At 46.9% G+C, this 25765-nt stretch overlaps 1 protein-coding gene across 5 annotated transcripts in view; it reads left to right on the plus strand.

Moving 5' to 3' along the window:
- KDM4C (lysine demethylase 4C) overlaps positions 1 to 25765 on the plus strand; it is a 3084728-nt gene that overhangs the window by 293233 nt on the left and 2765730 nt on the right. For all 5 annotated transcript variants that reach the window (XM_069625930.1, XM_069625928.1, XM_069625929.1 and 2 more), the window contains one exon: positions 18517 to 18631. In XM_069625930.1, coding sequence (XP_069482031.1) covers positions 18517 to 18631 — 115 coding nt within the window. The remainder of the gene's footprint in view (positions 1 to 18516; positions 18632 to 25765) is intronic.

Consider the following 25765-nt stretch of genomic DNA (forward strand, 5'->3'; position numbering starts at 1 on the left):
TACTTGAAAAAACAGAACTGAAACCAACGGACGCGGCACAAGCTATTTATACTGATGGTGATGTTGACACGGTACGGAGCCCATCGAGGGACATCGACGCCACGACCTTGTGCACAGCGCCCTCTCCCGAGAAATGTTTTTTTCCGAAGCAGCGATGCTGGCAGGATACGAATATCATAAGATGAGGAATACGTGGGAGGAACATCCAGTCAAAAGAACGTTACAGTTGGTAAATAACTTGTTCTTCTACAGGATCAGCATAACATCAGAGTTCAATCTCTCTATACTTTAGATCACTTGCTCGTTCTAGTTTTTGCGGCTCATTTGAGGACTAATCAGATTCTGCCCCCACCCCTCTCTGCTATGGCCTCAGATATTGCAGCATCTTTTACGAATTGGTGTGGAGCTCTATTAATAGACCTTTAATTTACAGATACCTCAATTGTTGCAGAAATACCCTGGCCACCGACTACACTTCCAGTGGGAGCGCTTTCTCCACAGATGGTCACAAGCGCTTGTAAAGCATTGCTTTTTGATGATGCTTTAGCAGCTTTCATATGCACCTGTTCTGTATTCTACAACATTGTTTTTGCCCCTCTGCTTGCCAAGAGTTACAGGTCTCTCTCGCAGTAAAGTGTCTTCTTAAACAAATGTTAGTTTTGGACTGGCTCTCCCTCGCAGAAAGGTCTGTATTTTATTTATTTTTTTAAAAACACACACGCTCACACACTCACACTCTCTCACACACATACTCTCTCTCTCTCACTCTCACTCTCACGCACTCTCTCACCGAACAATGTGTTCCTGACAAATTGGCACAAGGAAGTAAGGTGCTGATAAACTTTTGACTGAAATAAAAATTGAATATTTGTAAAGAAAACTGCAAAAAGACGGTTCCTAGAAAAACAAGAAAAAAAGGAAAACTGTAGACACAAGTCTATAACCACTGCACAGTGTCATTCGCAAAACAGTGGCTTGCACAAACACTTATCTTATTTTCACAGTCAAGCCAGATGGCCTTTAAAAGTACGATACAGCAATAATAGTATAGAGCATTGCATAGCGATAACAAAGGTATGGCATTCTTCAAACGCTAACAATGGATTAATCAGCAGGGTTCAACATTTCATGTTCAAGTTTCACCAAATAGAGATGGAAAGGAGCCCAGATAGCCTTGTGCCGACAAGTAGGGGACATGGTTAAGAAAAAACCCTCTTCACATTCATTAACATATACCAGCTCGCGCAGCCAACTCTGAGCGTATGTGGATTTCCAACATTTCAAGATACATCACATTGAAAAGTCTACTGATGGTAACTGAGCCCTTGCCTATGTCTTCTAGCAAATATTTGAGGGGGAAATAGTGGGAGAGATGTCTAGTATGCTAGCTGTAATTTCTGCAACTGTGCACCAGAACTAGTCAATGGGGGGTAACGCCCAGTACATATGGTAAGAGTCCGTCCTGGCTTTGGGATATTTAGGGCAGGTGGCCAATTTGTCAGATAAAAACTTAGCGATCCTCCCCGGGGTATAATGTAAATGGTTCAACACCTTGAACTGTACCAATCTCAAACTTTCAGTGATGGACACCGCTTTAGTGAGTTGACAACATCTGTACCATTGTGCATCATCAAATGTGGATCAAAAGCCCAGATCTCATTCCCAAAAAGCTTTCATAGTATTCTGTGACGGTATATTTCTTTGCAGTAAATTGTAAAGTTTCGATACTCCACATTCAGTGCCGTCGTTGGATACCACAGCATTATACAGTTGTGTCGAGGGCTCAACAGGGAAAGAGGGCCACTGCTGTCGGAATGCTGCACGCATCCTCTAGTATTGGAGAGCCAGTAGTGAGCCACCACCCAATATGGCTGAAAAGTTGGGGAAAGAGACAAAGGTACCCACTGGGAACATATCCCCTAAGGTCAACTGTTCAGAGTCATCCCATGTTTTCTTTCCCTGTAGGTCATAGGTGGAAGAGATACCAGTGTAGCACCATAGTGGAGTTTTGCCATTGTATGGGACACCCAGTCCAAGTTTCTTAAATATCCTCGACAGTGCATTCAGAATTGTTCTGACCGGGTCAAAGGTACATAGGTCGACAAAATGTTCAGCGAATAACAGCAAACAGAGATCAGTGGGTGCAGCTGAGTACCGTTCAGTTTGGAGATGAGCATGTTTATTCGCCTCTAGGTACCAGTATCCCGCAAAATGAGCTTGAGATGCCAGATAGTACAACTCGAAATCTGGAGCCGAAAGGCTGCCACACCCATATGGTTTGCACAGTTTCCGCCAGCTCAGTCTGGCAGTCCCGCCAACCCAGACAAACGAAGAGACCAATGACTGTAGGTGAGTGAAAAAGACCCACTCAGCCCACAAGGAATGTTTGCGAAAAAATAGAGCAACTTAGGAAGGACAATCACCTTTAGAAGAGATATGCTGCCATAGAGAGAGACAGGTAATTTAGTCCACAACCTTAACTTGGTCTAATTGCTGTAGATACAGTTCGCAATTATCGGCATATAGGGACTGTCTGTGTATAGAAACCGTAACTCCCAAATATTTGATGTGAAGAAGGGACCAGCGAAATCCCAACATGTCCAATGGTTGTGTCATTGCCAGAGTGAGTGGGAGTAGTTCCGATTTTGAGTTATTGATCTTATATCCCAAGTATCTTGAGAATTCATATATGTGTCTCATAAAGGGCGCCAAATTATTGTCAGGATCACACAAATAGAGTAATGTATCGTCAGCATATAACATAATAATTTGGGGGGGGCACATTTCATGATACCTTTATTGCCATGCTTACGCCTGATCAGGGCTGCAAGGTGTTCTATTTTAAGGGCGAATAGGAGAGGGGAGAATGGGCAACCCTGCCTGGTGCCTCTGCACAGCGGGAACACGTCTGACAATGTGTGATTGGTGCATACTCTAGCGACCGAGCTGGCATATAATAGGGAACCAAAACTCATGAAGTAGGGACCAAATCTGTAGCGGCTGAGCACCGCGAACATATATAGCCATGACACAGAATCAAAAGCTTTCTCAGTGTCAAGAGACACTGCAACTGCCTTGACATTGGGATCAAGATGAGCAATGGTACAAAACAGTCTATGCAAGTTTAGGGCTGTGGATCTAGCAGGTATAATTCCTGACTGATCTCGAGGGACCAGTTAAGCCAGTAAAGTGAGCAGGCAGTTGGCCATTATCTTTGCAAACACTTTAGGGTCCGAATTAATTATTGAAAGTGGTCTGTAGGAGGATACGTCCTGAGGGGGCCTATTGGGTTTGAGCAGTACATTAATAACCCCTTCTCTTAAAGACTGCTGGATGGTACCAACAGCTAATGACTCCTCCCACACACCCAGCAGTTTTGGAGCGAGTTCCATTCAATATACCCTATAAAGGTCCATCCCTTGGCCATCGGGGCAGGGTGCCTTTCCCGGGTATAAATCTTTGATCGCAAGTTCAACCTCTTCAATCAATACTGGTGATGCCAGTGCCTGCAGGCGTCAACAGGGTGCGAGAGAAGTGTAATATGTGCCAAGTAGCGGTAGAGATCATCTTCATTGACCACATCTCTGTTGGCATAGAGCGCTAAATGGAACGAGTGTATCATTCATTTTAGTCTCATCCACAATCACCTCGCCACCCTGTCCGTAAAATGCTGACAATGGGGTTGATGGTCATTTTCAGCTTTAATCAATTTGGAAAGCGATCTGTTGGCCTTATCCCCCTACCCCCCAGATTTCCTTGCCCTAGCGGGGACAACCGGATGCAGGATCTCATGATCCACCAAGGCGTGTAATTGATCTAGCTGCACCAAAGTCTGCACTAACAAGGCATCATCCGGGGTCTCGGCATACCGATTTTCCAGTTCCCGTATCGGATCCTCCACCAGTTGGAGTTCTTGCCGAATAACCCTAAATGATCCATGGGATTTTGACAGTACCAGTCCCCGTATCCAGGTCTTAAAGGTTTCCCATACAGTAAGAATCGAATCGCCTTTTCGTTTTGTTAAAGATAAGTCAACTATTTCAACCCATAGGGATTCTGCTATTTTGGTGTCATGGAGGAAAGACGGTGGCATTCTCTACAAAGCAAAGAACTTCATGGACGCAAGGGCTAGGAGAACCGGAGAGTGGTCAGTGATCGTACAGGGGTAAATAGTACACTCATCGACCATGGCCACCAAAGAGGGGGTAATGATCCAGAAGTCTATACGGGACCCAGATTTGTGCACAGACGAATGAAAAGTGTATTCCCCCTCTGATGGATGCAATTCCCTCCAGAAGTCGACAAGGGGTATATATCACATTGATTGAATTAGAGTGTGGGTAGCCCTAGTCAGCAGTCGGGGTGTAGTAGACGTCCTGTCTAATGCAGTGTTTAGAATTGTATTGAAATATCTACCCCGGAGTACCCTGATCCCGTCCTTTGGGTTCAGCAACTCAACAATGTGGTGGTAGAAGTCGGGATAATCTACATTGGGACCGTAGTTGTTGACTAACACGATAGATTGGCCAGCCAGACTCCCCCAAAAAATGACGTAATGACTAAGTGGGTCAACCTTGTTCCTCAATTCCTGGAATCTCATTGATCGGTGTACCAAAGTGAGGATGACCCCCGATTGTGTCGAATAATATGTATAGAATGTTTGTGGGCGCCACCTCTGGGCGAAGGCTTCCGCTACCCTCCCAGTCATGTGAGTTTCCTGCAAAATCAATATCTGAACCTTGTGTCTCTCCACATAAACCATGATCTTCCTCGATTTCACTGCATTGTTTAACCCGCGAACTTACCAGGTTAACAACCTGATCTGTTGGTTAGCCCCCACCGTCCAGACCAACAAATAGCCCAATCAGATATGACCCAGAAATGAAAATGGCCAAGTAAGCTCTGACCAATGGAGCTCTGTGTAGGACTGTCAACTTTTGAAATTTTAAACCCTTCAACACCGCTGCCCAACCCTTACCCTCACCATCTTCCCAACATGACGGTGTAGCCCAGAACAAGAAGAAAAAACAGCATAAAACCGCAGAAGGCGTCTTGCGAGCCCCAACGAAGGCGCTATAACAGCCAGCGGAGAGCATCACACTCAACTGTATGTAACCTTCCAGGACACATCTGTAAGTACTAATCTTATCGAAGATATCAACTGATTGTGTTAGGCAAAAAGCAACAGCCGGCAGTGTCAGGGTGGCACATTATTTTGACCAGACTCTGGGCTGCCACTTTGTGGGAGTGGAATGAAACAGTCAGTATAGGACATAGCTTCTGCAGGGGACTTGAAGTGTGATCTGCCGGTGTGTTGGATGCACAGTTTGGCCAGAAAGATCATTGCATATTGAATCTGCCTGTCGCGTAGGGATCGCTTGACCTGGTCAAAATTCTGTCTTGCAGCTTGAACTCCTGATGAATAGTCTGGGTAGATATGTATCTTGGCAGATCCATGTTGCAATGTTCTTTGATCACAGGCAAGACGTAAGATCATTTCTGATGTTTGTTAATCTGCTTAGAATCACATGCTGTGCATAGGTCCGACATCCAGTGGTCACTGTGGAGTATTGCATTTTGTTTTTCGTAGTCGAAAAGGGGACGTCGACAAGGCGTGTCTGTAACACTATCCCTATAGTGACGTGCGTTGTACCCACAATTCCTCACGCGTCGAGGTCCCTCAGATTGTTTTTTTCTGCCCAGTTTTCTGGTCGCCTTTCGCAGAGCTCCTAGAGAGACATTGCTATACTTGCCACGGACCTCGGTCCTTTTGTCATAACTTAATATACTGATAACGATCCCTCCCCCTCGACGTTAGCTGTGAAGCTGTTTCTCCGCCGAACTGATTTTCGACGGAGAGGAAGAGCGGAGGAGATCCTTCGGCGCTGCCGAACACGTGGCCTGGCCTCGACGGCCAACTTACAGTAGGGAGAGTGGGGGTTAAAACTTTGTCTCTTCTCTTTGAGAATGTCTTTCTTTCTCCCCTTTCTTTCCCTTGGGGTTGTTATCGCCAGCTATTATTGCCTCAGCTATGGAGAGGACACCATTTAAGTTTTGCCCACGCTGCAGGGGCAAATATACTTGGAAAGATAAGCACAAGCTCTGTAATCGTTGCTTACCCCTCGATCACATAGAGAACAGCTGCGCAGCCTGCAAGCTCTTAAAACCCAGGACTCTTAAAGAACGTAGGGTTAAGAGGTGGGCGGACTACGCGATGTCGAAGTCAGTTTCCTCACCCGCTGCCGCTGTTACTGAAAGTGACGAGGAGTGCGATAACTCGACATCCGTTACGGAAGTCATGAACCCCCAGAAGGAGCGCTCCCGCTCCTCGTCCGTCCCCGGCCCCGACGGGCTCGGCTCACGCCCTGCTTATGGGGATGAACACCCCGGCGACAAGGACGCACACAAACCCCATAAGGCTAAACACACTACCCACGGCTCTTCTTCGTCGAGAACGAAGGATCCATCAGCGCCGAAGGGGACGCAGGGCACTCCGGCGTCTACCGCAGACCGTAAAGGTCACAAGCCCCACCCGCAAACGCAGCCGCGACCAGCGATTGGGCTTCCATCTAACACGGGCGCTACCCCAAAAACATCCGACGCAACGCTCCATAGAGCGACCGTCGAGGTACAACGCGCAACGCACACAACGTCGACACCAGAGGCCTCGACGGACAAAATCGTGGTCGAGAGCCTAGCGAGAATTGTCGCCGAAGACAAACGTACGCGGACGACGAAACAAACGTCGAATACCACGTCGAAAAAACATAAAAGTAGCCAGGAACTGCCCCTTTCTCCAAAGGACGCTTCCGAACTACCTGAAGGCTTTTCAGAAGGAGACGGGAACCTCTCGTCGACGTTGTGGGAGCGTTCGAAGCGATTCGAAGGCGAAAACACTAATTTCCCCCCTCTAGACTATTCAGGGGTACCCCATGAGACCCTTGAAAGACTCCATTCTTGCATGGAGAAAATGGAAAGGTTTCTAGGAAACCAAGACCCACCCACTCACAAAAGACAAAGAGAATGGCCACAGGATGACCCTAGAGTCAAGATTCCTAGGCTGGTTGACCTCACTGAGGAGGAGCAATACCTCCAAGAAGATGAGGAGTGTTTGGGTGGAGAAGAAGAGGTAGAACTTGAGGAAGAGGGGTTCGAAGAAGACCCTTACACCACTGCTACAGGGTTTGAAGAGGATACAGCTACCTCGCAGCCTTGGCAATCCCCATCAGTACATTCAGACCCTGATGCCTTTCTCCCTTCTCCTCTCACGGATTCACATGGGAACTCCTCTCCCATAGATGACCAACCTTCCCTCAATGCACTATTGCGCAAGGCAGCAGCGCATTTTGAGATTGATACAGGGGAAACTCTTCCAGACATTGACTTTGTAGAAAAAGTCATCAAAGAAAAAGCCCCTGTTAGCCAATCTATTCCACTCCTGGCTTCTATTAAAAGAAGAATTTCTCCTTCCCTTACTAACCCAGCTTTAGTACGAGGGGTCAACCCTAGAATAGAAAAGCTCTTCAGCCCTTCATCCTCTGACCCTTTATACATCAGAGGACACTCTATTCCGGACTCCCTTGTGGTTACCAACACAAGAAAAAGAGCAGGGGTGCCACTATCCACTAGTGAAGCACCTCCAGACAAAGAAGGCAAAAAACTCTACGCACTGGGGAAGAGAATCACGACCTCCGCCGCCTTCTCTACTAGAATTGCTAATAACAACTCACTTTTAGCTAGCTACGCAGATGCACAGTGGAACAAGCTGCGCAGCGAAGCAGAGGAAGCACCTGAACCTCTGCGTTCTCGCCTGCTAGCTATAATATCAGAGGGCACACTGGTAAACCAGGGCATCGTTAAGAACTCCCTAGATGCCGCTGAGACGGCTGGCCGCTCACTAGTGCAGGGAATACTTCTCAAGCGCCACGTTTGGCTACGCAATTCAGGTTTTAAGCCCGAAACCCAAGCCTCCCTCATAAATAAACCCATTGAACAGACGCATCTGTTTGGGAAAGCAGTAGATGAGGCCCTAGAACATGCTAAAAAAGAGTTTGATACCATCAAGACTCTTGATCAAATTTCTAGGCCCCCTAACAGGCGAGGCTATGGTAATAAACGCTCCTTTCGTGGCCAAAGACAGCAGCAGAACCAACAACAACAATATTACTCTGGCTCCAACTGGACCACTAACCAGGGTAACACCCAGTTCAGTCAAAGAGGCCAACGCCGTGGCAAAGGAAGAGGTCGTGGCTCCAGCCCCAGAGGTTCCACGCCCAATACCAGCAAATGACCCGAAAATTCGGGTCCCTTCCCATGCATCACCGGTCGGGGGCCGGCTAACATCGTTCCTTTCAGCATGGGAGGGAATCACGTCAGACCGTTGGGTATTATCCACCATAGCCCACGGATACTGCATCGAGTTCAACGGTTCCCCGAAGTACAAACCCCCACGGAACCGACGCATGACACCGCAACACCTCTCCATTCTTCTTCAAGAGGTGGAAGAACTACTGAAGAAAGAAGCTATAGAGCCCGTCCCCCTATCACAGGTAACAGAAGGTATTTATTCAGTGTACTTCCTTGTACCCAAAAAGGATTTAACCATGCGCCCTGTATTAGATCTGCGCCCAGCGAACATATTTGTCAAACCCCAAAAGTTTCGTATGTTGACCTTACAGGAGGTAATCCCACTGTTATCACAAGGGGATTACATGACAACACTGGACATGAAAGATGCATACTTTCATATTTTAATGTTGACATCGCACAGAAAATACCTTAGGTTCAAAATAGAGGACAAACACTACCAGTTCAGAGTACTACCCTTCGGGATAGCATCTACACCAAGGGTATTCACGAATGTACTGGCAGTGGCAGCGGCCCACCTGCGCAGATTATCCATCCCGGTATACCCTTACCTCGACGACTGGCTCATAACAGGGGATTCTTACGAAACATGCTTCTCCAATACCCAAAAGACCGTAGACCTTTTGTCCCAACTGGGCTTCTCCATCAACGAAAAGAAGTCCAGCTTAGACCCCAGCCAAACCAAACAATTCCTAGGGGCTCTAATTCGAACAAAGGACGGCCTCGTATTCCCCTCCAACGAGAGGGTCCAAAACATGCTGTTTCAAATTCCCCATTATGTAGCAGGCCGAGAGGTGATGGTACGCAAAGCAATGCGCTTGCTAGGGATGATGGCGTCATGTATTTATTTGGTACCTCACGCGCGCCTGCGCATGCGCCCAATGCAAGAGTGGCTCTACAGCCAGTGGTGTCAGGCCAGCGGACAATGGGACGATCTAGTGGTGGTCTCGCAGGCCTTGGTTCTCTCGCTACGGTGGAGGACAAAAGAAAACCTGTTATTAGGGAAAACTTTTGCCACACCCGCAGTGGAAGCCACTCTAACCACAGACACATCCCTTACAGGATGGGGGGCTCACCTATCCCATCAGACGGCCCACAGAGTTTGGACTCCGAGCTTAGCATCCAAGCATATAAACCTGCTGGAACTACTAGCGGTGTTCAAAGCACTGAAAGCCTTTCAGAAACAGCTACAAGAAAAGACAGTGATGGTCCTCACAGACAGCACCACAGCCATGTACTACCTCAACAAGCAAGGAGGCACTCACTCTCCAGGACTGTCCAAACTGTCCCAGAATATATGGAAGTGGGCTCTCAGACACAACATGTTCCTACTGTCACAACATGTACCAGGGGAACTCAATCTTCTAGCAGACAAACTGAGCAGAGACTTCCCCCTGCCCGGAGAGTACGAATGGCAATTACACAAAGACATCGTCTTAGACGTCTTCACTCAATGGGGATTCCCGGAAATAGACCTGTTCGCAACTCTGGAAAACTCACAATGCCAAAGTTACGCCTCCAGGTACCCCCAGAACCAGTCCAAGGGGAACGGTCTGTGGATTCTATGGTCAGGGAAATTTGTTTACGCCTTTCCCCCGACTCCCCTTCTCAACAAAGTGGTGCACAAGATGCATCAGGAGCAGGTTACAATGATACTAGTGGCCCCAATGTGGGCCCGGCAGCCATGGTTCGCTCACTTGATGGAGATGTCCCTATCTCCCCCAGTGAAACTTCCCTGCCCGTACAACATGCTGTCACAAGACAAGGGCAGAACACTGCATCCATGCCCTCAGACCATGAACTTAGCAGCCTGGCTCCTGAGATCATAGAATTTGGACATTTACAACTCCCACAGAGATGTATGGACATCCTCAGGGAAGCCAGAAAACCTAATACTCGACACTGCTATTCTAGCAAATGGAAAAGATTCGTTATCTGGTGTAGAGGTACTAGCATCAACCCAGTTGACTGCTCTCCTACTGACATTATTCTATACTTGACCCATTTACTGGATTCAGGTTTAGTGTTCAATTCCATTAAAGTCCACCTAGCGGCACTTTCTGCATACACCACTTCCCAACTTAAAGTGTCGTGGTGGAAGATACTAGTTATCAAAGCCTTCATGAGGGGGTAAAGAGGATACACCCTCCGATAGCTAACCCAGCTCCCGGATGGGACTTAAATGTGGTACTTTCCAGACTCATGGGCCCTCCCTTCGAACCCATGCACAAGGCAACTCTTAAAGATATCACCCTTAAGACTGCTTTCCTAATAGCTATCACCTCCATTAGGAGAGTAAGTGAACTACAGGCTCTTTCTGTACTAGACCCCTTCGTAACAGTTCACAAAGATAAGGTGGTTCTACGCACACACCCAAGGTTTGCACCTAAATTCATCTCGAAATTTCATGTAAACCAAACTATAGAACTACCAACGTTCTTTCAAAACCCTTCCAGCTCGGGAGAAAAAAGTCTGCATACACTAGATGTACGCAGAGCTGTCATGTTCTACATGGAAAGAACCAGACCACTGAGAAAGACTAATCAGTTCTTTGTCTCGGTGGCAGCAGGAAGAGAAGGAGATGCGGTCTCAAAATCCACTATATCTAGATGGATTGTTCAATGCATCACTCTCTGTTACACTCTTGCTAAGAGAGAACTACCCTTCAAGCCAAGAGCACATTCCACTCGAGGCACGGGGGCTTCCATAGCATTCATTGCAAATGTTCCCCTTGAGTCCATCTGCAAAGCGGCAACCTGGAGTTCTGTGCACACATTTACAAAACACTACTGTATAGATGCACACTCTAGATCTGATTCCCAGGTTGGGCAGGCAGTATTAAGACATCTTTTTTCTACTGTTCCTTCTCATAACCCACCGCCAACTCCGGGTACTGCTCGCTAGTCTATGCACAGCATGTGATTCTAAGCAGATTAACAAACATCAGAAGACAATGCATTACTTACCGTAAAAGCATTTCTGATGGTTGTATCTGCTTAGATTCACATGCGCCCACCCTTCCTCCCCGCTCGGATGGAAGGAACATAGACATCCTTTTATATATATTTCTCTCTCTTTTCTGTACTCACTCACGGCTAAAAGGCTCCCTCAGGGCAGAAAAATACAAACAGAGGGACCTCGACGCGTGAGGGATTGTGGGTACAACGCACGTCACTATAGGGATAGTGTTACAGACACGCCTTGTCGACGTCCCCTTTTCGACTACGAAAAACAAAATGCAATACTCCGCAGTGACCACTGGATGTCGGACCTATGCACAGCATGTGAATCTAAGCAGATACAACCATCAGAAATGCTTTTACGGTAAGTAATGCATTGTCATCTCAGTCCCGATAATTGAGCAGACGGGCGATGATGGTACGATGTGGCGCACCAGATTTCGGAGGTGGTGCCAACCAGCGGTGCACCCTTTCAACGAGAAATTGAGATAACTGTGCCTCAATAAACAAGGATCGGAGTAACTCCTCAATAAACAGTTCCATGGTGCCATTCGTGGCTCTTTGCGGAATGCCCACCAGCCTTATGTTGTTGCGGCGAGAACACGATTCAAGGTCCTCGCAATTCGGTTGACCGCCATGAGTTCTTTCTTAATGACCTTCAAGTCCTGCCCCTGTGTGTTTACAGAGTCCTCAAGCTCACTCACCAGGGTCTCGGTTGCTGTAATGCACCCACCCTCCCTTTCCAGCTTGCCACGAATCCATATATGGATCCATAGGGTTCCCAGTGGAGGAAATGTCACTATCGATGGCAGGCAGAGACTGTGCAGAGGCCGTGCTTGGGAAGGAATCCATGGGTCCCTTTCTGCTTTTCCAGTTCCACAGGTCATGGTAAGTATAATATGCGTGATGGGTTGGGGGTGTATAGGATCTGGCCCGGTGACACTCTAGGAAGAAAATGGGTACCCCCAGTAGTCAAGGACTTATCGTATGATAAGATGAGGCAGTAAAGGCACCAGCAACAGGGAATACCCAATGAGTTGTGGATTTGGTTGTAGACCGAACACTATCAAACTGGACTTTTAAATAGGCCCACTCAGGCCGCCATCAGCCGAATGCATGATCACCTTAGCGGTGAAATTGAGGAACTAGGAGTCATTCTGCTGCGTGTCACGCTGTCCTTAAACTGTGCCGTGGGTATATGCAGCCGGGAGCCGTCCTCCGCTAACAGAGCGAAATATAGCGAGTCAACAGCTTGCTGATTGAGTACTGGCTTTATGAATCAGGCCTGGATTTGTTTTTTTTTTTTTTTTTTTTTTAAATAAAGTAGAACCGAAATTAAACCGGAATCAGTTTTTCTTAAAATAAATGTATTCATCTACAACAATAAAGAAAGGTTTCGAAATTGCTGGGAGCCATTTAACTCCTGGTTCTACCCAAGGACAGCTTTGTTAGCTTGAAATCACCATTGAAAAGGCACACATGTTGGTGACTTGGCTCACTGTTGCATTACAAATATGTGATATTAACTTTGAGTGTTTGGGAATTTTAATAAGAATTAATCCAGATCTATGTCACATTCAATCATAAACGATCATACATAATGGCCAAAACATTAAAATGTGCATCTCGTGTGGAAGTTGCATTTGTAGTGCACTGTGCACTAAGCACAGCTCCTGGCTTCTAAGCAGTAGCTCTTTTTTTACTGGGTGATGCCTGACACACAGGAGTCGTTGTAGCTCCTGCTCATCGAACCTTAATTTTGAAACCTGGATGGGGATTTGAAGTAAGGATCACTTTGGAATGAAGCAACGAAACCTAGAGGTCCATCTCACTGCTCTCCTAGCAACAGAATGGCTCGAGGCAGGAATTGCTGGCCCTTTTGCATAATTTCCTTATCTACCAGTATTCCAGAATTCAGTATTACCATAAAGTATTATTCAAGTCGAAGAAAGGTCTGGTAACTCCTCTATCGAGAACAAACACGGCCAAATACCCTGTTCTCTGGGAAGGTGCCCACTCGGGAGGGTCTACAACCATGTTTTAGATCACTGTACGTTTCACAGAGAAATATCCATTTGCCTATCAGTCTGGTCCCATCCACATGGGCAGTCCAGCACCGAAATGCTAGACAATTCTCCTCTGAACCAGAGTACCTACAGCAACCGAAGACACGTGTTTCGGCCCTTGCTTACTGTGCTTAGAGAGGCACAGGTTCACCTCACTGATGAGGCCTGACTTGGCTAGTATTGATGTATGTACTGTTTATCATGCCCAGCACTAAAGATAAAGGGTGCATCGGCCACTTTTACTCTAAATAAATAGGAAAATACTCCCAAAAAATGTAAATGGGGAGTAAAAATACTTGCAACAAAAAATTGCTTTCACCCACAAAGCTCCATGGATATGTTTGGACCAGTAGGGCACATAGTACCACAGACACAACAATTATTATTACAGCCTGATGGCAAGAAGTAAACCTGCATCCTTTTATGTGCATGAATAGCTAGGTGCAAAGAATTATTACAAAAACATTTCCGTTTTCCAGTTAAAACATATTTTTAGCTGCATATAAATTACTCTCATTGGGAATTGGACTTACATTTTTACTCCCTAAAAGATCATTTTACTCCAAACTTTAAAAAAGAGGGAATAAAATACTCACACTTCTAAATCTGGCATGCAGCATTGATCACACCATACCTGCACAGCACCATTCTGGCCAGTGCCGTTCTCTTTGTGTTGCAGGGCCTGCAACCTCAACAACAGCAATGAACCAGTCAGCGAGTACCCAGAGAGAAACCAAGATGAACAGTCAAGAGGCAGAATGAACCGCGCAGCAGCAAGGACAAAGTATGCTGCTACGTGACACACTCCAGAAGAAACAACAAGGCGAGCGCATGGACTGCTTCTACCGAATCCCCCACAAGGAGAGGACCCGGACCGGCAGAACGCCTTTTGAATCTTTGCTCTTTGCCTGTCTGTAATACCTCCTAGGCTAAAAAACTGCCTTTGGTCAGCCTGGAGAACCAGTTGAGGGAGAGAGCCGATGGGGGGGAGGAAGTAGTTGGATAAAAGGTGAGGACAGGAAGCAGCAGAGTGTACGGTCATTGGAGGAGCAGGAGGACCACGAGACCAGCTGGGGTAAGGATTGAGCAGAGGAGCGTAGAGATGATTCATTGAAGTGTGCAAGGTGAGGTATTGGTTGGTGGGAGAGAGTGGTACTGAGGTTTTTGGAGTAATAGTGTGGTGTGTAGTACATTGGAGAGGAGGAAAAGTAGTTAGAATAGTTGAGGGGAACATAGCAGTTTGGAGAGAGTAGTTATGGCGTAGTGGTGTAGAGGGTGGATAATAAGAGGTTGTAGAGAGAGTAGTGGGCGTAAGCTTGAAGAGTGGAGGCGAACAGTAGAAAGTAAAATCAGAGGGGGTATAAGGGCAAATGTCAGATAGTGAAAGACCAGGTGGGTAGAGGAGGGGAAAAGGGAGATTAATAGCAAGACCTAGGGAAGAGGAGTAGTTGGGCATGTAAGGGTAAGAGCAATTGGGGCTTGAGTGTCTGCATGGCACCAAAATCCCACCTAAGTCATGTCTGGAATTTTGGAGCAGGGACCCACCTAGATTGTTCCCTGAGGGAGTCTCGGATAAGGTGGCTGGATTTAGGCCATCACACATTGTTAGACAGGTTTTAGACAGTAGGTGTTACAAATCTGTAGTGACCATCCTAGGGTGGATGGACATCCGGCTTAGGCAGAGAATGCCCATATCCAGATTGGATAGAAGCCTGGCACTTGGAGAGTCCTCTGAATATTACAAGATAAACACCCTTGAGCTATCTTTAAGTGTTGGTGTGTTCATGAGGCCATCTGTAACAGAAAGGTGTGCTGCGTGTGATGCAATATGATAAGGGGCTCTTGTTACAACAGGGATTGGACCCCTTACTACAGTAGTTTGCTTTAGACCACTCCCCTGTTACAGTTTGCGTTTAAAAGGAGAGGAGAACCCCCTTAATTATTTGATTCATCTTTAGAGCATCCAGAGAAGGATGCACTTTTGGTTTGCTGTTCAGAGTGCCGTTCATTCCAAAACCCTCTTCCATAGAGGGGAAGACAAAAGGCATCCAAGACAGAGGAATGCTCTGTCCCTTAACCATCCCCATGGAACAGTGGGGTTGACTGTTGCTGGATCAAGGCCTCTCTTCTGGCTGCACTGAAATTAAACTCCTTGTCACTAGAGGTGAAGATCCCCTTCAGATGCCATCTAAGCTCCCTGGGGTGGGAGTGCAACCAAAGGACTTGCCTTGTTGTGAAGGCCCTGGATTGGGACTACCAGCAACTGCAGAACCAAGGAAATACCCCTCGCTCATCCTGCATATCGGAACCGCCTCAACTCCGATTTGGGCACCTTCAGTGGCATCCAAGCTGCTGCACAGAAACCACCAGATTCATCCTTGACCTTGACGCTCAACTGTCTCTGGGTCTCGGAGTAGGCTTGCTTAGGCTCCATCATCTCCCCATCCAAGACCTGCTAAGTCTTATAGTTGTCCTAACTCTACACTGCCACCTGGTCACCAGCTTCTTTGGGCTTCTATTCAACGACACTGCATTATCCGGACTCTGTGTCAAGCCAGCTGAGCTCACTCACCACATATGGCCCATCTCAGCTTCTCTGCACGTGAAGCGGTCAGCGTTTGCAGCGCAGTCGACCCGTCATCTCCAGCGCCTTTGACCCACAAGCTGATGCCACTTCAGAACAACACAGCATCATTAGACTCTGCACAGCCGCTCCATGACGAACCTCACCCTGGTCCATTTTTGGGACTATTCTGACTTTTAAGCCGCTTTCTTATAATCTTTTTATAAGCCTTCTTATAATCCTGAACATTGACGTTGTGCCAACTAAGAAATTGGCTACCCCTGCTCATTTACCAAGAGTGCCCTTTCACAAAATTCTGCATTGTTTCTTTTTCAATGGTTGGTCAGGAATCGAAATTAAGATTAGAAAAGCATGAACTAAAAGCAGCTCCTTGACATTAAAGTGAGCAGATATTACCACTCGGGAACCAAGAGCTAGTTGTGTCAAAACCAGAAGGAGTCGGACGCAAGTTGGACGTTTGCATATTCTTTATCTGACAAAAAGGCCTATCTCACCCTATTGCTGTGGGGTTTTCACTGCCTAACCAAACAAACTAAAAGTGCTTGCTAGTCATCGGAAGTCCAAAATAAAATGTCCTCCGTCCAACAATCTAATACTATCTGGCCCTTACACTTAGAACTAACAACTAAATAAGGTAGCTTCCCTTTAGCCAGGCCTCGTCTTTCTCTCAGGGTTTCCAGGGTACAACAGTTCCAAAATGTGGTATAAAGTCTGTATTTTATTAATCTGGGTGCAGTAACCTTTACTCATGATCTTCTTTAGCTCTTAATATGTCCTTAAATCTTTGCTCCCAGGGAACCTGTGAGACCCTCTAGTCTCTCTCATGCACTCCTTATGCCGATAGTCTTTTCCCTATCTTCTTAGCAACTTAAATCTTTTCACTTCTGAGGTTTTCTCTGCCTCTCTGTTGAGGTATCTCATACCCTTTTCCTTTACTTGATATCCCACTTCTTGGGGCCTTTCCTCAGGTTTTTGCTTCAAATGTCTTTGAGTTTTATAACTTGTGATCAAAGAATTCCATTACTCATTACAGATTACATTAGCCAACTATTTTGGCCTCTCGTAATACAGGGCCTCCTGCTTTCTTTTCTGATTCAGCCTCAATATTTCAGTACCTTTGGTAAAGTTCACACAGTCCCCGTAGCCTCCTCCTTCACAGAATCCCCCGGGTACCTTCAGTTAGCATGGGTTGATTCAACGGGCTCGGCATTGGGACGCATTCGCTTTGTCTAGTCTCTGCCTTTGGTATCTCGCTTCTCTTGCAGACTCACCCTCCTCGATCTGTTAGCTTGCAGCACTTGGCACAGCGTGTTCCGGTCTCTGCGTCTTTAGACTGGTCCCTGACTGGTCACCCACCGTGATCGTCCAACTCCGTAACCAGTCAGAGCAATCCTGTGGATCTCATCCGTACCTTACTTGCTCTACAGTGTACGATGCCGGGCCACCGGCGTCCTCGTTCAGCGTTCTCTTCATAGAAGGTTGATGCTGGCTCCGTGGCTACACACTGCTCTGCCCCTCCAATGCGTGCGTGTGTACGGCGGAGGGCTTCCCCTGCAAATGCTTGCCTCTCTTCTTGCACGATTCACTCGTTCCTTTTACAGGCTGTTCTGTATCCCACACAGCATTACGTCTCTCTCCAGGTGGCGTGCTATGCCCAGCATTGCCTGAAGCCAATATAATGTAAACCATGTTACTGATGTTTACAGGCAGTCCATGTATGCAGATTGTTTTGCTGCCATAGGGCGTTCCTCATGGGAACGTGAGTCCTTGTCCCTTAGAGGGGGGGGGTCACTTACGATGCAAACTTTACATTTTGCTTATTTTCTATGACCCCTTATGATTTAAATGTGATATAGGTGTGTCTTAATGCTCGTTTAGATTGTCCCAAATGCATAGAGTAAAATTCACATTGCTGTGTTTGTTTGGCATCAGATGGCCTGGGGAACCAAATGTAGCTCCTGGTAGCTGTTGGTTCCAAGCAAACTAGGCTCTTCTAGTCTACAAGCAGGAGCTAAATGTTCTCCACTCCCCTCAGTTTTGTAAACCTGGTAGGTTCTTAATTTGCTTGCATGTTGTTGGTTAATTAAGCCTATATTTATAGAACTTTGATTTGATATTCCTTTATTTTTTACCATTGTAGTAAAGTTGTTGGGTTTGCTACTATTTTCATCTCACACCTCTCCTGAAGATATAGCATGCCCCTGCCTGTGCTACAAAACGAGGCTAAGGAGGTATACCTTTCGGTCTCTGCTTGTTTCACCTTTGATTGGGATCACTGCTGGTTTAATAGAAGTGTAGGAAGGAGTAGGCCGCTTAGCCAATACACATCTCTGTACTCCTGCAGAGCAGTAATCATTTTATCACACCAAGTTTCATGTGGTCCTGCACCTAACAATGCAGACAGTTTTGTGCGAATCTGTTCAGGTTTCCCTTAGTGGTGTACTCTTGTTTGGATAGATTTGTGTCTTTTCCTTATTGCTTGGTTTCCCAGGTCTGTTTCTAGTTCATAATTTTACAAATCTACCTTTTATATTTGTAGGTATTGTACCCCGAGATACATGGATTACGAAGATTTGGAACGCAAGTATTGGAAGAATTTAACATTTGTAGCGCCAATATATGGGGCAGATGTCAACGGAAGCCTCTATGACAAAGTAAGCTTTCTCTTGTACCACCATTTTTGAATGTTTTAGCAAAATTGTCTGCATCAACATAAATATAAAGCTGCTTGCAAAGACTAGTAACCATAGTGACTTTGATGACTGAAAAGGGCAAAAAGCTTGCCTTGGTGATAATTTCCAGCAGAATGGTTAGTACTTTAACATATGAAGTATTAAAAGCTGCATCTCTTGAATTATATCTTGAAGTTCATTGGCAACACCATTCTCTTCCAGTTACCATTTCATGCGGTCTGTGAAATCTTTGCTGGTGAGGGTTTGCTTCTTGTTCATTTTTATATGCCCTGCAAGTGTTTCCATACTATTGGGCCTTGCGAGAGTGAACAAATATATGATCTGATCACTTGACAATAAGTTCGAACACCTGAGCCATTGCAACAAATATATATTCATTGTAATGGCTTAGGTGTTGGAATGTACTGTATATACTCGGTTTATTGTTTTAACTTCTTTATTTATAATTCCGGTTTAACAAGCAAATAATCCTTATTATGGGCTAGCACTGTTTAAACTAGCAACACCAATAAGCTGTAAACCTCTAAATTACTTTTAACTTGTACAATATCCCTCCACCCACCCCTCTTCCCACATCCCCCAACCCCCAGTCATGATCGCAAATCAATAGCTGCAATACACGTAAGAAGTTGACTAATAAAACACAGAACAGTGTTTTATTAGTCAAACAGTTGCATTGCTCGTTATGTATACTGTAAGTGTGTCAAAGAAGGAAGCTGACACAAGAATGGTATGATGGTTGCTATACACTTTTATTTATAGTAAAACGAAACCCTAACTGTCCCTATTTTCAAAGTGGGGTTTCCCTGCCTTAAAGTAATACTAAAGCATCTGTCAGAATGTTGGTCAAAATCAAACTCCACCGTCCTGTGCCACAACTTACTTCTCTCCCTTCCAACTACAAAATATAATCCAACAGGAAGTTCCTTCCCCAGCAGAATGACTCCCTTCTACTGGTATTCGGGTGGTGTTCACAAAAATGTTCTCTGGTTGCCAGGGGGAATTGACTTCCTTCCCTTTGCTTGTAGTTACAGCAAACCTTGTACAAAACAACTTTCTGGACCAGGAGAATGACTCCCTTCTGTTGGTATTGGTCTGCACACACCAATATTGTTCACAACAAAGCCTGGGGGAATGACTCCTTTCCCCTGGTGTCTCTTGAGTATATTCAAAAGGCTTTAGTCTCTTCACCAGGAGAATGGCTCCATTCTCCTGGTGTTTGAGAGTTCTTTTCCCTATCTTCCAAACTCACCGTTTATTTTGCCACTCTCTCCCGGTATAGGCGAAGTCCCAAATCCTTCTCTGGGTTTCAGTGGACTTCTCTCTGCCACTGCTACGAGGAAGATTCCCTTGGATGTCCATTTGACTGGCGTTAGGACAGATTAGTTTGGACATGCAGCTGACCCCTCTTAGGCCCAACAGCCATGTCACTGCACGTGAGCCGAGGGAGAATCACCTGAGTCTGCCCTTCCTCCACCCTCGTGTGCCCTCTGGGTCTCCCGTATCACCCATTACCTTCACTAGGGCTTTGGTTCGTCACCAGGGCTTCCTGGGACTGAGGTCCGGCTCTCTGGCTCTTCAGGCTGCTCTCCTCTGCTCCCGCTGTACTGCAGCGTCTCTGCATGCAGCGCTGATCGGCTCTGCTTCTCCTCCCTCTCGTGCCTGTGTCCGTTCCAGTAAGACCCCAAGAGGACTCTCTCAGCTGCTCGCAGGTGTCCTCCATTTTTCTGATCCTCGGGTCTGCCGTCCAGTTTCAAAAAACCCTCATGGGAGAGTCTCCGCCTCTGCTGCTTCTCCTTGCTAGGCTTGACAAGTTCTTTAGTACTTCATCTCTTTTTATACAATGTTACCAGTCTCGCCCTGGCAGATTGTCAAAGTCCCCTGTTTCTTTTGACACCTGGATCTCTATGCCACCTCGTACCAGTACTAGCACAGTCAGTAATCTTCATGTCTCCTGTGCTCTTCTTTGTCCTGGTATTTTCTATGTTTCTTGTATCCCAAGTAATACATTGGTCTACTCTCAAGGAAGTGGCTTGGAATGGAAGGTGGAGTGGGTTTGGGAGGGTCAGGTGTGTCGTTCAACTGGCTGTACACTAGGTGATCGTCTTTGTCCCCAGAAGGGGAGTCCAGCCCCATGATGTCCTCTCTTATTAAACCACCCTTAAGGGGATTATTGGGCAGCAGCCGCACCTACCTAGCCTCATGGAAAAGGGCTGTTCTGTGGGGAGAAGTGACTATACTTGGTGTATTGTCACAATACTTTTGCATTTCCTTTGTAAGAACAAAACTATTACACAATGTTCATCCTTCCCTCTTCGCTAGCTGGGTTTGGAGTGGGCCAGTGCTGGAGCACAGCTGCTGTCTCGGTGGGAGGAGGCGCTCGCGCCACTGGAGGAGCCCGGGGAGGATGCCGGTCAGTCCCTGGGACCGCAGCAGTTGGCCGTGACTCCACGAGTCTAGCCTCTGGCTGAGTCATCACTGAACAGTGGGTAGGGCCCGCAGCATTCAGCCTACAAGAGGAGAAAGGATTTCAACCCTGAAGCAGGAAAGTCGGCTGTAAGGATTTCCTCGAAATTGGGGGCTTGCCGGGGAGCCACATTACCATTCTGAAAGAAGGCTGGGTGCAGAAGAAGGGAGAATACATAAAAATACATAAAAAAATTGGAGACCAAGATAATTCCTTGTGAAAACAGATGGTTCTTCTATGGATATAAAGAAAAGCCTCAAGGTGTAGATTTACCTTACCCCCTCAAAAACATTTCTGTGGGAAAATGGATACAGCTGTCCTAAAGAAAACCAGTTCTTGAAACTAGGACGAGGGAATACTGGTTTATTCCTCCTAGAAGCGCACTCTAGTGAAGACAGTGGTTGAGCTGTCTCGCCTAGTAGACCTTTCTGTTGTCTTACATTTGTTATGATTCTGATTTTCACGTCAATTGAAAGATTGTGTCATACCCTGAGAACTTTGGTCCAAGGATGTTGACAAATTGTATTTTTTTTTTTCAACAACAATTTATTGATTTTTACAAGATAGTACATTACATGCAACAACGCAGTACAGGTCAATATGAGCGTTAATTAGTGCTTTTGTAGTCTATTTCGAGTCATATGGTGGAGGAGAGAGAGGGTGGATCCTGAATGCGGCGGTTGGGCGGGCGAGATCTGGGTGATTATTCTTCTAATTTCTGGATTGTTCGGGGACTGGACGGGGATCAGTAGAGAGGACTGCATTGGAGCCATCTGGTGAGTGGCGGCCTCCTGGTGAGGGTTGGGTATTTGGACGCATAGTCAAGGAAGGGGTCCCATATGTTTAGGGTTCTATTTAAGGAGTCGGAGCGTATTGCAGTGATTTTCTCCGATACAGCGATCTCCCAGCATTTGGCCCACCATAGGGCAATTGAGGGGCCCCCTTTGTCTTTCCATAAGCGAGCCATTGCGATCTTCGCGGCCAGTAGTAGATGGTTGCAGAGGCGGGCGATATGGCCTGTGATTGGGAATGCTCCGTCGCCGGATTCGCCCAGAAGGATGATGCCTGGGTCCCATGGGATTGAGAGGCCGGTTATTTCCTTTATGTGCTTCAGCACCTCTTTCCAATATATTTCTGCCTTTGGGCATGTCCATACTAAGTGGTAGAGGGAGCCGGGGGATTGGCAGCCTCGCCAGCATGCAGCGGGAAACTCCGGGTTGGCTTTATTGATTTGTGTGGGGGTGATGTAGTATCTGAAGCACAGCTTATAGCCTCCTTCTTTGTTCGTGACACATTGCGAGCTTTTATGTAGTCTGGTCCAAATTTGCTCCCAACTCTCTACTGTTATTTCCCGGCCAATATCTTTTTCCCACTCCGTCATATATCTTTCTTTCTTTGCTGGGTCCGATCTGTCGAGGAGTCGGTATATGGTGGAGATTCTACCTTTGTTGGTCGGGGATGTTAGCGTGAGTTCCAGGGCTGTTGGCTCTCTCGAGCATTTGTCCCGAGTCCCTCTGTGGGACAACCAATGCTTGATTTGCGAGTATCGGAATCTTTCCCGTTCACCCACTCCGAATTTCGTTTTACACCTCTCGAAGGTGATGGGGGAGCCCTCTTCCATGAAGTCGCTGGTTTTTGCCAGGCCCCCTGCTATCCATGCGTGGAAGTCTCGAGGTGGGTTACCAGGGGAGAAGTCTGGGTTGTTCCAAATGGGAGACATGGGTCCCAGGTAGCTGCGAAGTCCCCATTTCCGCGCTGCGGTTTTCCAGCACAGGGTTGTTGTGGTCGTGGCCGACAATGGTCCTGAGTTGGGTTGTGGTTTAAGTGTTGGCAGATGTGGGAGATCCCGCAGTGGGACCGGGCACCAGGATTCCTCGATTTGGCGCCATAATGGTGGGTCTGCTTCTTGCACCCAGGCGAAGGCATGGGATAATTGAGCCGCTAGCGAGTATCTGGCCAGGTCAGGGACTCCCATACCACCTAGGGGTTTGCTTTTTGTCATGATTCGTTTGTTGATCCTGGGCCTTTTCCCACCCCAGACAAATTCCATTAGTTTCTTCTGTAGTGCTCGTATGGCCGGGGGTGGGATTTGCAGTGGTAGGGAGGCACATTGGTATAACGATCTGGGTATTAGGTTCATTTTCACGGCTGAGATTCGACCGAACCATGAGATTTCTTGTTGTTTCCATCTTTTGAGATCATTGTGCAGTGTCCTTAGTAATTGTGGGATGTTTTTTGTGTATAGGCGTGCTGGGTTTCCGGTGATCTGTACTCCGAGGTATTCTATGGCGTCTTTGGCCCAGGGAATTGGTGAGAGGGGGGCGAGCTCGGCCTCGTCTAGTTGAGATAGATTGATGGGGAGTGCTGAAGATTTTGTTAGGTTGACTTTAAATCCTGACATGGTGCCGAATGACTTAATTTCTTTCCATAGGGCCCCCAGGGAGGTTGGGAGGTCCGTCATCGTAAGCATCACGTCGTCAGCGTAGAGTGCAATTTTGTACTCGCGGTTTCCCACCTGAATGCCTTTTATGATTTCGCTTCGTCTGATTCTGGCAGCGAAGGGCTCCATGGATAGGGCGAAGACCAAGGGCGAGAGCGGGCAGCCCTGTCTGGTGCCTCTAGTGATACGGATGTGGTCGGATCTCGAGCCGTTAACTTGGAGTTGTGTGGTGGGGATTTGATAGTTGGACATGACCCATGCTGTGAAGTTAGGGCCGAAGCCAAGTCGTTGGAGGACTGCGTGCATGTATCCCCAGTCCACTTGGTCAAAGGCTTTGTGGGCATCTAGTGAAATTACAGCCATTTTTGTTTTGGATTTATGAGCCCCTTCAATTAGGTCTAGTACTCGCTGAATGTTGTTGTGGATCCCTCTGCCAGGGATGAATCCTGTTTGGTCGCAGTCGATTAGGTTTGGGAGAGTTGGGCCCAGTCTTCTGGCTAGCACTTTGGCAAAGATCTTCCCGTCATTGTTCAGTAGCGATATGGGCCGGTAGGAATCTGGCAATTCGGGGTCTTTTCCGGGTTTGTGCAGCAGGATCGTGATTGATTCGGCCATGGATTTGGTGACGGTTTTCGTAGAAAGGAAGGAGTTGAATAAGGAGCAAAGATGTGGCGCTAGGACTCTGACGAATCTTTTGTAGAAGGTTGCGGTTAGGCCGTCTGGGCCTGGTGCGGAGGGTTTGAGAGTTTTGATGGCTTCGATAATTTCTTCTGTTCTAATAGGGGCCTCCAAGTGCTCCAGGAGGGCAGTGTTGCGGGGGGGTAAAGTGGTTAAGTATCCTGGAACGTCTTTTAGATTTAGCGGAACGCTGGACATTATGGAAGTATGGTATCTCAGTAGTTCTCTTATTTTCTCCGATTGGGCGAAGAGCAGTTTTCCATTTTCCCCTCGTAGTTTGAGTATGTTGTTCCGATTCCGGAGCGCTCTTAGCTTCTGTACTAATATTCTATTAGCTTTGTTTCCTTTGGCGTAATAAAATTGTTTTGTGTACGCTAGGGATTTGGCTGTTCGGTCGGCGCAGTGCATTTCCAAGGCTGTCTTTGCCTTCCTTAGGGCTCGCTCGGTTTTCCTTGAGTATTGTTTTTTTAGCTGTGACTCATGGAGGGCTACTTCCTTTTCTAATTTGGAGGAGGCTATGTTTGAAATTCTTCGCTGTTCCGCTCCGGCCCCTATTAATACGCCCCTGACTACCGCCTTCATTGCATCCCAGATTGTGCTGATGGGGGATGTTTGTGTCGTGTTCTCTTCAAAGTATTTTATCAATGAGTCCTCGACTTCGGCCCTTATACTCATGTCAAGGAGGAGTGAGTCATTCAGTTTCCAGTACCTTTGTGGGGGGGTTTTCTGGCCTGAGATGGCTATATTTACAGATATCGGGGAGTGGTCAGAGATCATACGTGTGTGGATATCTGTGTTGGCGACGCAGGGGACGAGGATGCCAGGGATTAAAATTAGGTCTATTCTTGAGTATCCCTTATGAACGTTGGAGAAATGTGTATAATCTCTTGTGGTGTCGTTTTGTATTCTCCATGCATCTACTGTCTCTGTTTCTCTGAACAGTTTAAGTAAGGCGAGGGCCTGGGTGTAGTCGTTGTTCGTGGCGGGAAGAGATTTGTCTAGCACTGGGTTGGGGATGGTGTTGAAATCGCCGCCGATGAATAGGTGGCCTTCACGGAAGGATAAGATTGTTGGTAAAATGTCGTTTAAGAACTTGCTTTGGGCGGAGTTGGGGCCGTAAATTGATGCTAACGTGATGGGAAGTTCTTCGAAGATGCCTTTGAGAAGTAGGTAACGGCCTTCTGGGTCTCTTTTTATTGTGATGTTGAGGAGAGGAATTTTGTCGCTGAGCAGGATTGCCACTCCCCTTTTCTTTGAGCCAGAAGTGGCGAAGAAGAATTGTTTGTATCTCTTGAATTTTATGCGGCGTTCATCCTCTGCGAGTAGGTGTGTTTCCTGCAGTAGGACAATGTCTCCGGCCAGTTGTCCCAGGCGGTGTTCCACCGATCTGCGTTTTCTTGGGGAGTTCATCCCCTGAATATTCCAGGAGAGAAATCTTAACTCACTTATGTTAGTCATGATTGGCGGCGAGGCGTCGAGGAAGCATCGTGGGAATTATCCCTGGGCTGCT

The sequence above is a fragment of the Ambystoma mexicanum genome, chromosome 6p, assembly GCF_040938575.1.
Source record: "Ambystoma mexicanum isolate Mex_15411 chromosome 6p, UKY_AmexF1_1, whole genome shotgun sequence".
In the NCBI taxonomy this organism is placed as follows: domain Eukaryota; kingdom Metazoa; phylum Chordata; class Amphibia; order Caudata; family Ambystomatidae; genus Ambystoma; species Ambystoma mexicanum.